This window comes from Scardinius erythrophthalmus (assembly GCF_964197995.2).
Source record: "Scardinius erythrophthalmus genome assembly, chromosome: 1".
NCBI lineage: Eukaryota > Metazoa > Chordata > Actinopteri > Cypriniformes > Leuciscidae > Scardinius > Scardinius erythrophthalmus.
Window position 1 is genome coordinate 64,393,292 of NC_138221.1, and position 14,269 is coordinate 64,407,560.

The 14,269-nt window shown below is 37.5% G+C and overlaps 1 protein-coding gene across 1 annotated transcript in view; it reads left to right on the forward strand.

The window, feature by feature from the left end:
- The window catches only part of luc7l3 (LUC7-like 3 pre-mRNA splicing factor), an 11,449-nt gene extending 669 nt beyond the window's left edge, over positions 1-10,780 (forward strand). The window contains exons 2-11 of the mRNA XM_081366344.1: positions 1,021-1,087; positions 1,168-1,207; positions 1,941-2,085; positions 2,721-2,795; positions 2,885-2,989; positions 3,096-3,257; positions 3,530-3,864; positions 4,094-4,275; positions 7,049-7,245; positions 10,059-10,780. Coding sequence (XP_081222470.1) covers positions 1,021-1,087; positions 1,168-1,207; positions 1,941-2,085; positions 2,721-2,795; positions 2,885-2,989; positions 3,096-3,257; positions 3,530-3,864; positions 4,094-4,275; positions 7,049-7,212 — 1,275 coding nt within the window. The 3' untranslated portion in view covers positions 7,213-7,245; positions 10,059-10,780. The remainder of the gene's footprint in view (positions 1-1,020; positions 1,088-1,167; positions 1,208-1,940; positions 2,086-2,720; positions 2,796-2,884; positions 2,990-3,095; positions 3,258-3,529; positions 3,865-4,093; positions 4,276-7,048; positions 7,246-10,058) is intronic.
- Positions 10,781-14,269: the final 3,489 nt, after the last annotated feature.

Genomic DNA, 14,269 nt, shown 5'->3' on the forward strand with positions numbered 1-14,269 from the left:
AAAAAGTCTCTCAGTTAATGCTGTGCACTATTTAGGGAACCCTGTCAGTTGTTCACCTTAACCGTTAATAGTTACATAGCAACTGATTTGTATACAAACATTTGGAGGCCGAGTTTTGCTCCAATCGCTTAAAATATACTGCAGTTATTGTTGCTACTGTGAAATCATATAAAACTGGATTATTTTCGATGTTTTAACTTTGAGTCTGTTTGGAAAAGTACACTTTAGCATACTTTTTAAACCACAAGTAATAAAAATACTTAAAAAGTGCGAACTAAATGTAATTTAATGTCAACTTTGCATGTTATGTGCAAGCAAGTAAAAATGTCTTAGTTTAAATTGATATTAAATGCAATTAGATGAACTTAAAGCGTGCCATGTATTAAAATAAATTTTACTTTAATTATAATATCAAATTACACACTACAGTTAAAATTAAAAGGACTTTACATGTGCTTTATGTTAGTCAACACGTCAAAATAAAAAGCTTTTTCTAAACAGAAAGACTTAATGTACTTAAACTTTTAATTTCACATTGTTCAAAGTACTTAAAAGTGCATTTAAGTGTTAAACAGTCATGAGAGTGTCTCTCTTCAAGTACACTCAAATGGCCCTTTATTTCGTTAATACATGGTCTGCAAGTATATATATATTTATATATTTGTAAGATTTGAAGTAATTAACTACACATTCAATACATTAAGTGTTCCTATTTTTCACAAAGGTTGTTCACCATTTGTTTACTGACACATTTTTACTGTAGTAACAGACAGTATTTTAAACTGAGTCAGACGATTCAGACTTGTCAGAGTTTGACGTGAATTTCCATAGTAATGTACTTTATCTAGTTGTGAATAACTCTCGATCTCTATAAAATAAAAGAATCATCCATCTGTGGGACAGTCTCAACACCTCCAGCAGAGCTCTCGGCTTCATCTTATAGTGTCAATGTCATTTTTCTAATGTTACAACCCACATGAATGTACAGATCTTGAGTAATCTATGAGTGTTTTCCTGCAGGTCTGCAAATATTACCTGTGTGGCTTTTGCCCTGCTGAACTCTTCACAAACACACGCTCAGACTTGGGTAAGATCGGCTTCTGAAACGCGTTCATCTGGTGTTATTCTTGCCATCCAAATTGTAATGAATGGTATTTTTTTTTTCAGGTCCGTGTGAAAAAATCCATGATGAAAACTTGAGGAAAGTGTAAGTTAAAACTCTGTGTGAATGTCATGGAAATCACATGTCCAGATCACATTTCACCCACAAATCATATGGGAAGAATAAAAAGCCTTTTATTAAAGGATCCTCACCGATTCCTGGTACTAAAATACATAAAAACAAATCCTATTATTGTAATTACTCTCAGTGGTGCTTCTCAGTACTGTAAACATGCGGTTAAAAATGTCAGCATTAATTACATTTAGATGCATTTTATATAATGGTAAAACTTTACATTAGTTAACATTTGATATTAACTAACATGAACTGACAATGAGCAATGCATTACAGTATTTAAATTTGTAAATATTAGTTAATAAAAATACAGCTGTTCACGGTGTATTAACTTAACTATTAATATTTAATAATGTATTAGTAAATGTTGAAATTAATATTAACAAAGATTAATAAATGCCGGAGAAGTGTTCATTCTTAGTTCTTGTTAACTATTTTAAAGTGTTAGCCTACCTACACAATTTATATTTTTCCACATTTTGGTATAAGATTTTTACTTTTTAAAATGATATGAAAATGTTTTAAAGCAAAAAAAAAAATAACGTAATGTTTTTATTTTCTATAAGCATATTTAAATGTCTAATTTCACCTCCCCAAATGAATGGTGATAAATGAAATTAAATGTGATCTGGACACATTCGTGACCGGTGTGCAGTTCTGCATCTTCAGTGTTGTTTGTAAAGCGTGACTCCCGGTGTCTCAGGTATGAGAAGAGCTCCCGCTTCATGAAGGAGGGATATGAGCGGGACTTCCTGCGGTACCTGCAGAGTCTCCTGGCCGAGGTGGAGCGCAGGATCCGGAGGGGCCACGCGCGTCTAGCCCTCTCACAGGCCCAGCAGAACTCAGGGGTAACGTTTCACATCTTGAACATGTGACCCTGGACCTCAAAACCAGTCACATGGGTCAATTTTTTTAAATTGAGATTTATACACTGTCTGAAAGTTGAATAAATAAGCTTTCCATTTATGTATGGTTTATGATATACAATATTTGAAAATCTGGAATCTGAGGATGCAAAAAAATCGAAACATTGAGAAAATCTCCTTTAAAGTTGTCCATTTATGTTGGCAATTGTGCTGCTCACACAAATACATGTTTTATATATTTACAGTAGGAAAATGTATAAAATATCTTCATGGATCATGATCTTTACTTAATATCCTCATGATTTTTGGCATAAAGGAAAAATCAATCATTTTGAAACATACAATGTATTTTGTTGGCCATTGCCACAAATATACCTGTGAGACTGGTTTTGTGGTCCAGGGTCACACATTTTTAGGCCTTATTTATAGTTATATGCTGATTTTGTAATACGCTAAAGTAAAAACGTATCAATGAGTGAATTATCCCTATATCCAAAGAGCACTATTATTTTACAGCCAGTGCTGCGCTTTTCTGCACTCCTTGTTTATACTCTTTAAGGCCACTTTGTTTGTACACTGTTCTTCAAACCCTACTCACTTCAGACTCTGATTTGTAGGTGCCGGGTCCAACTGGGAAGAACGAGGAGAAAGCGCAGGTCCTCACGGAGAAGATTGAAGAGCTTGTTCTTCAGGTACTGGTTCTGAGCCTCGTCAGCTGAGGAGTGAGCATGAGTGTGTTGAAGCGGCTCTGAGGTGTAACTGTGTGTGTGTGTGTGTTCAGATCGAGGAGCTGGGCTCGGAGGGTCGCGTGGAGGAGGCGCAGGGCATGATGAAGCTGGTGGAGCAGCTGAAGGAAGAGCGGGAGGAGCTCAGCTCCAATCCTTCAGTGAGTCTCAACTTTCTCTTCTTGTGTTTAACTGCAGGACATACACTTACATCACAAGCTTTCACTCGAGTGTGTTTTGGTACTGACCTTTTTTCTCGTTTGTCAGACGATTGAGAGCTTTGCGGCTCAGGAGAAGCAGATGGAGGTGTGTGAAGTGTGTGGCGCTTTCCTCATAGTCGGTGACGCTCAGTCCAGAGTGGACGATCATCTGATGGGCAAGCAGCACATGGGATACGCCAAGATCAAATCCACGGTGGAGGAACTGAAGGTTTGTTGATGGTCAAGCTTGTGAATTAGAGTCCTGTTTGGATGTTGGCCAATCCTGTACTTCACATTAGTTATTTTTGTTGTGATTTTGGCCTTCAAAATGACATATGTGCGCAATTTCCTGTGAAAACCATCCTGGCAGTTCTAAAATATTGAAGGATTGATGTATTGTATGCAAAAAAAGTTGTATAGTGTACCTTTATAAAACATTATAAAAAATTCATGTTTTTGGATGGATTGATTACACCATGGTTTTCTCGTTTGATCCCACAGGAAAAGCTGCGCCGACGCTCAGAGGACCCGGAGAAGGAGGACCGGGGGAAAAAGGAGAAGGAGGACCGGGAACGCGAAAGGGAGGAACGCGAGAAAAAACGCAAAGAGGAGGAAGAGAAGGAGAAAGAGCGAGAAAAGGAGAAGGAGAGAGAGCGTGAGAAGGAGAGGGAACGCGAGCGGGAGAGGGAGCGGGACAGGGAACGGGAGCGGGACCGGCGCAGCAGGAGGAGTCACTCCAACAGCAGACACTCCAGCCGAGCGTCGGACCGCCGCAGGAGCCGCTCTCGAGACAGGAGGAGGTCCAGGAGTAAGGAGCGCGACAGGAAGCGCAGCAGGTGCGCAACTCGCTCAATATACTCCAGCTGAGCTGACCAACATAGATTTAGTTTAACATGACAAATTTATTTCAATTTAGTTAAGGGTTATTTTAGTATTATTTATATCCTATTATAGCATTTATTAGTATTCACTTTTGTTTTAATTTTGAAGGTTAAGTAATGTTTGTGCATTTGCCCTTTGTGCCAGTTGAGATCTCGTTGATTAAAGTTGTGCTGATGTGTGCAGGAGCCGGGACCGGGACCGAGAGAGGAGGCGCAGCCGGGAACGCTCGGACAGGAAGCGCCGCTCTCGGAGCAGGGAGAGGAGGAGGTCCCGCAGCTCTGAGCGCAAGAGCCACCGGCACCGCAGCAGAGACAGAGAAAAGGACAGAGGAGACAGAGACAAGGACAAATCCTCTAAGGACAAAGGTCTGGCATTTAGCTTTAATTCATTTCTGAAGACTTGCAAAGTTTTTGATCAGAACATTGAGTGTTTGTTGGCTTTTAAATAAGACTTATTTTTTATCTTTTTTTATTTTTACTTTAACATGAATGTATTAACTAGCATGAACTACCAATAGCAATACATTTGTAACAGTATTTATTAATCATTGTTATAAAAATACTGTTATTCATGTTAGTTCGCAGTGCATTAATGTTAACAAATACAACTTTTGATTTTAATAATGTATTAGTAAATGTTGAAATTAACTAAGCATTAACTAAGATTAATAAATGCTGTAGAAGTGTTGTTTATTCTTAGTTCGTTAACTAATGAATCCTGATTGTAAAGTGTTCACGAAATTAAATATAAATATATATTACATCAGGGTAAGTAAATGATGACTTAACACCCTGAAATGAATATTAATTCACTCTTTTAATTCAGTAATGCCTTTTTTTTTTTTTTTTGGACCACATAAGGAGAAAAAAAGTAGGGGTGTGCATTGGCACTGCCCTAACGATTCGATTCGATTACGATTCACCAGGTAACGATTCGATTCAATTCGATTCTACGATGCATTGCGATGCATCAAAATTCTACTGCACACAAGGCAAAATTTTCATCAGTCATGAGGCAATACAAGCAGTCAGATATTGAACAACAGATTTTATTGGCTGCTATGTGTGTATTATCACTCTCCTGTATCTTTGACATACATGTGATTAAATAAAATAAAATTGAATGGTACAGGGTATTGGATATGGCATTTTCAGACCTGAAAAAGAAAGCATAAATCACTGCTTTCAGTGCTTTGAATGAGAAATGGTTCTCTTCTCTCTGCTTGAGAACCATTTGAAATTAAATTTCAACTTTATTGTCCAACTCAAGGCCAGAAAATAAACAGTGTACTGAGTGTAGGGTGTAACGGTTCACAAAATTCATGGTTCGGTTCAAAACGATACACTTGTGTCACGATTCGGTATGTTTTCGATACAGCAAAAAGAAAGAAATGCCAGAGAAATTTCCTTGATTTATTTTTATTTATTTTTTTGTATTAGAACTAACATCATAAAGTATGACATTTTTTTTCTTTGAGCAATGATGGAGCTATAATTGACTCTTCTTAGGAGCATATAAAACAAAACATCTCCTTGGAAAAAATTTAATGTAATTTTTTGTGCTTATAAACAAATGTTTATTTTAGTTCAGATTAACATTTGAGGGCAGCAATGTCATTCATAATGTCGAAATAAATCCGACATAACGTTACTTAAAAGCATTATAGCCTGGATATAGTTCATTCATGGCACAATGTTTCTTCCTGGTTTCCACGTCAGCGCTGTTTGATCCGTTAATAACGGAGAAATGTGAATGTTTCTCACTAGATCTCGCAGCGATGTTATTACTTTAGTGGCGAGTTCAAATGCTTTCTTTACTGGATCTCTTAGCGCTGTGTAGTAGATCGGCTCGCGCTGCGTTGGTCCAAACTGATAAACAGTCCGTCACGAGTAGCTCAGTTTCGTTCCGCTTACATTGCGTTTGCCATTTGATGTTGTGGTCGCGCCAGCGTATACATTATGAGCGCGCTCGCGACGCGCTTACATTTGAAATAACCGTTCGGTTTGAAAATGCGTGCCTTGTACCGAACGGCTTAGTACGAATACGCGTATCGTTACACCCCTAAAACAGTGACATAATCGATTATGGCACTTTGCCGCATCGATGCTGAATCGTGCATGCCCCGCATTGCGATGCATCGCCGAATCGATTATTGTTGACACCACTAAAAAAAAGTCCTCCTCACGCTTGTCCATATAATATCAGTGAATAGCAAAAAAAGAGACCGAATCACAGAAGTATCACAGAATGATCCCATGCGACACATGCCGTATACTCCAAGTGTTCTGAGAGGTACACTTATAGGGTTTGGTGAAAAACAAACCGAATGTTAGTGTATTATTTAACAAAAATCCTGACCTTGGCCGTTGGTTTTCTGTGCACGGCTACACGTTCACGGCTCTATTAGCGTCGCAGTTCACTCTGACTTGCCTAGAAAAGCACACAAGCTGTGTGAAAAAGAGCTGAGAAAAACAAGTTATGGTGTGAAAAAGAAAGGGTGTTTCATACTGCGTTAAAACAACACCAGGGTGGGTAAATGTTGACTCACTGAGCCAACCCTTTAATATAAGACTTTCAGAAAAAGATTAGCTTTCAACAAATTACAGTTATTGACCATTATTGTGTGTGGTGAGTTTGTAAATCGAATTTAAATAGACAAAAAAAAAGAAGAGAGAATAAATTTTCTATTTAGAAAAAAACATGAACGAAAGAAACTAACACGTTAAAGTTGAAAAAGAACAATAATACATATATACAAGTCTTTTTGTGACATTTTGTGACAAATCACCGTAATAAGCCGTATATTGGAAGCGCATGTTGTCTACTGTCAGGGGCAATTTGAATGGTTTTGATAGTGCAAACGGTTGAAGAGTTACGGTCAAATGAATTCAGCTTGCTGGTATGTGTCGGCGACGACACAGCCAGTTCTAAAGGGTTAAAAAGAATAGCATACTGCATTAAAACAACACCAGGGTGGGTAAATGTTGACTCACTGAGCTAACCCTTTAATATAAGAAGACTTAATTGAACAGGACAAATTAAACTTGTCAAAAATGTATTGAAACTCTCCAAAGCCATTTCTGTGAATATCACCCAGAGAGCCATGTTTACTGAATGCGGTTGTGCCTCCTCTCGCAGAGCACAAGGACTCCTCGGATGAGAAACGGAGCAGCAGAAAGGGCTCGGTTGAGAAGTCAATTGAGCTTTCCAAGCCCGAGCCCATGGAGGCCGAGCCTCCCAAAGCGGAAGTGAACGGCACCGCCCAAGAGCTACATTCTGAAGGTGACACACAGTCCAATTAAAACTGATCTGATAGGACCTCAGATCAGCCCCAGGTAAGTGCACCGTCCTCCCCGGCCCCGGTCTCTCCCCCTCTCCCCTTCCCCCCTTTTTCTTTCAGTTCTGTCTGTGATTTTTCTTCCTGTTTTTTAATAGTGCATCGTAAGTATGCACTGAAGATGGGGACTAGGCTGATGAAACGGAAGAAAGTAGAAAGAAACAAACCCAGAGGGAAAGGCCAGTGTAGCCCTGAAAAACATGCCTGGAGGTACCTCGTTTTGTATCGGTCATATATCTGTCTCTTTAGACAAGTTCTCTTCCAAATTTACGTGTTTTATTTAATTTTTTTCCTATTTTTTCTTTTTTAGTTTTTTCCTAACTCTGCCTTTACTACCTCAACCTGTTTTACTCTATGCTCGCAGTAAGATTAAACTAGTGGATAACTTTGTTTACACATCTATTGCACTTACAAAATGATTGTGTGCTCATATGTATGTACAGTACATGCATAAACACACAGCATTTTACCATCTGATGTCTATAAGGTGTTCATAAGAGGTTCATTGAACTGCAATGAATACTGATATATCTATATATTTCTTTTTTTGTTGGAGTTACATGGATATGTTGCACTTTTAATACCGTCTGTTCTTAAAGTTGAGATCCGATAGCTTTGGGATGATGGAAGTGTAGGGTTAATGAATTATTGCAGCTGACTTCCACACCTCACACAGCGTTGGTGTTGTGAGCGACCCCCATGAAAAGCCCATTTAAAAATCAAGGATACTGTCAATCTATGCAGGTACTCACCCAAGGTACTCCTTTCACTACCCACATCCATTTGAATGCTGTTGCCTGTGAACGTGTCTCAGAGCTTGATGTTTATATACCCTATATATCTCTTTTTTCCCAGTTTTAATTGTCCTCAGTTTTGCTTTCTGTTGGTTTCAAAGTGCCAATGGCTTATTCTACACCTAAAACGGGTGGATGTAAAAGTGTCAGGTTTACAGATGAGCCCAATTGATATCCCACTGTAACCTATCAAACCAGATCAAGCTCAAAACAGTTCTTTCTCCTTGTTTGTGTCGCTTATTTTCATTTTGCCTGTTTAGTAAGAAGTAATAGGTTTGAATTAGGGCTGGGCGGTATAGCTAGACAAACGTAGGCTATGTCTGTTTCTCACACGCTATGTTTCCATTCAAAGTTGCAAATATAACTTGAACTTTAGCCTAAAACATTTGCGAATAAAGCGGCGTTTCCATCCCAGTGTTGAAGAGAACATAATCATCACTTCCTGGGAAATTGGTGTAATAAGAATGGAAGTAAACTGTGGCTCTTTTATCCTCCATGATAAATGACAATAAGCAGTAAACGCTGTCATGTTCTCTTGCGTTCGGGCGCTTGTGTTTGGAAATGCAATCATGTGAGACGCTTCTGGAGGGAATTAAACCAAATCATTCTGATGACAGACTTTGGCTCAGGCATTGTAGTATGACCTAACCAACATTTGAGATGCTGTGATGCGATTGGTCCGCTGGTTACTCCAGTTATCCAATCACTGTTGAGGCTTTTTTTTTTTTTTTAGTTGCGGATCGATGGATTTATTTGTAAAGTGTGTTTCCATCATAGTTTATATGCACATGCCGTCTTATCGGGTAAAACAATTCTGCCTCAATTGAGCAAATACATTTTTAATGCACATTTATAGAATGTATGCACATTTCGATTCTCTTCTAATCTTGGCGTTTCGATTCAGCATGGGGTTTTTCCCCCGTCTGCATACAAATGGAAACGTTGGAAACATAGCTGATGATATTCAAAGTGCTCTTTTTATTTACTCTAAAACGGTTCAAAGGAAGGATTTTTTTTTTGGTAGTAGAACCGACATTTCAGCCAATCCACCGTCGTAAGGTTAAAAATGAAAATAGTAAAGTGGAAATTAAAATCAAAAATGAATACAAATATTTTTCATGTGTATATAACAATACACAGAAATAACCTGTACTATTTACCTGCTTATGTTGAATCATAGTTTTGAATTCCTATTATAACCATTTCAAATGGCAGTTTTTGAACTGGTGGTGGCGCTATAGAGTTGGTCCTAGAGACCCAAAAGTTGGTTAGATTGCTATTCATTACCATCACTACAAGTGTGCCAATTTCCATTATTTTCTGTCTTGAATTGGAATAAATCAAACATGCCAAATCTTTTTGCTACTGGGTGGGAAAATGGCAAAAAGCATTCAAATTGTTGCGATATTCACAGTGGAGATTAATTTTATTCCACTGAATCTATTGGGCATATTGGCTATATCTCTCAGCCCTAGTATTAATTAGCTTGTTTTAATGCAGGTGTCTTTTTTTGAAGTAAACTTTTACTTTCTCTCTCGTGTTTTGTTTAAATTCCCTACCTGTGTTGTCCTTAAGATAGCAGTGCATGCTTTCAGAACGAGATCAGCCTCCTTAATGTCAAAGCCTGGCCGTATAGACGAGGGGATATCAATTCTTTCAGTATTTCATGGTTTTATTTGTGTGCTTACCTTCAATCATTTTACTTACAGCTGAGCAGTTGCTATCACTGCTGCTATGTACAATATGAAGACTTACATAATTGATAAGAGGATAGAAATAAAGAGAATGTTAATAAAAGTGATCAAATTTATTGATTTCTGATTGGACAAAGGACATAATTTGTCTAAAAAACAACAAACAAACAAAAGTGGTTTGATCATTTTTACAAAGTTGTGTTAAATGAAAGAATGGAGCTTTTTTTATTTGTTTCCAAAACTTGTGAAATGTACTTAAATGCTGTAAATGTTTGTGGTTTCACGCACTAATCGAGCTCTCTCTGACCATTTGTGTACATCAGGAGGAGTTTGAACAGCTGCAAGAGGAAGACCTGAAGACCTCCATCCTACAACTCAGCTCCGCTGCTTTAAAACAAGGTGAACCACAGACGTAGTGGCCTATATGATAAAGCTGTAAATGTAAAAATGGTTCTGTAGCCCTTTTTCAGCGTTTCCACAGGACCTTCCGTGTTCTTTTTATTATGTTTGTTTGGTTTTCTTTGGTCTTACTGCTATACGCTGGCATAGATGCACATGCAAGTCCACCACTATTTCTGTTAGTATGCATTCAGAATGAATAAAATACTTTGTGGCATGTTTGCTCTGTACAGTCCGCTCTCAATTTACACGTTGGAAATATTGAAGATCGGGTTTAGTTCAGTATTTTGACTGGAAGCCTTAAAGGGTCTCTACACTGCTTTATCTCTTAATTTCCCTCTGTATGCTCAAATCCCAAATCTTTATACGATTTTAGTTTAGTGAAGTGTTTTCATTTTTGTTCCCGTTTTAAAACCTGTATTTGTCTTGAATAAAAACTAAGAAAAAAAATTGCTGGCGTCTGATTTTTCCCCAATGCCATGGGAGTTACGTGTCTAGTCCGAGATTGCATTTAGACCGCACATCTGCAAGAACATCCTTCAACAGTAGAGATGTTCTTCATGTTTTTCAGTAATCTGAATGTGATTTTAAGCTAACCTGGACTGGCTTGTCAGTTCACTCAATGCCCACCTGAAGGGGAATGACCAAATTCACCAAAACTGAAGATGAAGTTTAAATGCACACTTCGAAACAGACCGTTGTTGAGTGACATTAATATAGGCCGTTGTCCTGATTCTGTCAAAATTCACACAGCAAAGGAAGAAACCAGAACCACTCTCTGCTGTTGTATTTGAACAAGCATCTGAATACATGGCCTACACTTTGACTTCCCATATTAAAGGGTAACTAAACCCTAAACCAACTTTTTTTAGTTAATGATCTGTAAGAATGGGGCTTTATTAGTGCTGTTCATTGATTCAAGTAATTTTTTTGACATTTGCGTTTAAAGTGTTTTAATTTTACAAAATATTGTGTAAAAACGTCTGAGTGCTGCCCTCTTCAGGTTGAACGGTGGCTACTGCAGTTGAATTTTCCTATTGGAAGTTGTGGTACACTCTGATGTCAGAGGGTACCAGATAACCACGCCCTTGCCTGCAGAGAGATACGTCTCAGATGCACGCCCCCTCTCCGCTGGGCTCTGCCTACTTTTCCAGCATTTTTCAAATATTGCCAGTGGGTGGAGTCAGGCTCTGACCAGGGGTTTAGTTACCCTTTAAATAAATACCTTTTTTTTTTTTCTATTTGAACTAAGTACCTTTTTTTTCTCCAGTGGAGAGTTTGCAGGTCTGGTGTGTCAGTAACAAATAATTGTTTATGGTATAATGTGTTTTTAATGGTAAACCGTATGGCTCAAATCATTTTTCTGGTTCAGTTAATGAGCCTGCAGTTGTTTTACACTAAACAAATGATGAAAAATTGAGCCACCATGTGGCTCATAACAAAGTGAGTACTTTTTTTTTGGTTCCTGACTATGAGTCAAAGATACACTAATGGATAAAAGTATTGGGACACACCTGCTAATTATTGAATGGAGGTGTTTCAACCAGACCCATCACCACAGGAGTGTAAAATCAAACTCCTAGCCGTGCGGTCTGCGTTTACTCTGATGGGCGAGTCTGGATTCGGCGGATGCCAGGAGAATGTGAAGTTTGGTGGAGGGGGGATAATGGTGCGGGGCTGTTTTTCAGGGGTTGGCCCCTCTCTTCATTTTGGACAATGCTGTTTCCAACTTTATGGGATCAGTTCGGGTATGGCCCTTTACTATTCCAGCATGACTGCTCCAGTGCACAAAGCAGGGTCTGTAAAGACATGTTTGGATGAGTTCGGTCTGGAAGAGCTTGACAGAGCCCCGACTTCAACCCCATCCAACACTTTTGGGATGAACTGGAACAGAGATTGAGAGCCAGTCCTTCTCGTGCCTGACCTCACAAACGCTCTACTGGATAAATGGGCAAAAATTGGCACTAAAATACTCCAAAATCTCATGGAAAACCTTCCCGGAAGAACTGCAAAAGGGGACCAACTCCATATTAATGTCTGTCTGTGTATTTAGAATTTGATGAAATCACTGTCCCTGTTGGTGTAATGTCAGGTGTCCCCAAATATAGTCCATATGGGACATTCTACCAGAAACGTACATTTTCTATCCCCCCAAAAAAAAAAAAAAAGTATTATTAACCTTCAACTTTAACCCTGACTTTAACAAAGGAGATAGTGAATAATTGTAAATTATTGAAATCCCACCTCGGCACATAATAATTTTTGAATAATAAGCATTTTAATATGCAGTTACTCTTTAAAATGTCAGGCTCCGTCACAGACATGGCTGATAATGTAAGTGTGTTAAAGAATATGCTCTCTTCTGCACAAATATCATCATTTTAATGAGGATCTGTCCCTTATTGAAGGAAACATATAATTCATTAAAAAAAACACAGCTATCAGGCTGATTTTGCTTGTTTTGTGGGCTCTTAGATAAAGAATGACCATCAGGTTCACATAATGTTGTTGAATAAGGGGCTTTTGGGGTAAAGTTTGTTACCAACGCATTATTGTAAATATATAATCCAGTCTTTACTATCACTATATACCCATTTCAATAATTGTTATAATCAAAATAGCCATTTTTGGACTAAAATATACTTTGTGACAGGACTGACCGTGGTGTGACAGGGTTGACAATGTTGTGACAGGACTGACATTTTTTCCATCAAGCATTACGAATTACATTAAAATGACCAGATTTTCTCTGAAAAACTAAAAAAAACAAAATGTTTATAATTTGTAGTAATATACTAAAAATCTGTATTTAAATAGTGGATAAGTCTTTATTAATAAAATTAATCAAACACAATTAACAATGGGAAAAGATAGTCTCGATTTTAAAGAGTAAACAGTATTTTAATTCTCTAATAGGCCTATTATGAGCCACTTTAAACCTGTGTAGGCTACAAGTAAAATTCATTAGTATATCCTATATATGTTGTCATATATCTTTACCCAGATTCCTTATTGAATCAGTAACTTAAGAGCTGTATAATAGAAGAAACAATACACACAGCACACTTGTCTTTGGTATTATTGTATTAATTAATATTGTTGTACAAAACCATTTTTTAACAGTTGAATCTTTTTTATTTAAAAATGGAATAATGATGAGCAAGTAGCAACACATAAAGCACATTTTTAAATGAGTTCAAGATATATTCTTTAAATCATTAACTATTAAAGGGACAGTAAGTATCTAGTGGTGAATTTGTATTTTGTGAATTTTGCAATCAAACTAATTTTGCTCTGAAATTGAATCTGAATTGAAATTAGGCGTTTATTAAAAATAAATAAATAAACAAATGTTAGCAGTAGTCAACATATTCATCTGCAATGAAACAAGAAGATTACCTGTGGTATTCACTACAAACAAGCAATGTATCAGGCCCCGTCACAGAATGTCAGGCCCTGTCACAGTGAAATGTGACAGAGCCTGACGTGACAGGGCCTGACAGTCAGACATTTTAACAGCTATAACTCAGCTATTTAGCATGCTAGCATAAAAACTGACAACATTTCAGAGAGTATTTACACAAAAGATTTAATTTGTTCCAAATCTAAACCTATTGACATACATTTTCTGGGACATTATTGCGTGACAGGAACTGACGTAGTAGCTCGACCTCAGGTAAAAACATGCAGAAAGGCTTAAAATTACAAAATTCAAGGACAGAAATTACCTCTGGTTGGTGTCAGTGTGTGATGAGAGGCAAATGAGGTCACTTCCTGTGATTTGGGACCTTAAAGACATATCACACCCTTTTCTTGGAATCTTTTATGCAAGTGTGACAGGGCATGACAGAAACCCGGGGACACTTCTAAAAAATCTATTTATTTATTAATAATTCATTTTACTGAAGATTTTAATCGAATAATACAAATTATAACATCTTAAATGTGCTATGGTATTGTTTTTTCTATGAATTTCAAATGTATAATTATTATTTATATGATGTATAGAATTGAGATTTGACCTGGGACAGTACATTTTAGGGGTTCTTAATTTTAAAAACTGTTTTTTAAACAAAAATAAAAAACAATTTAATCAAATACATAACATATTCTGTTGTAAAACCCTCTAAATTAA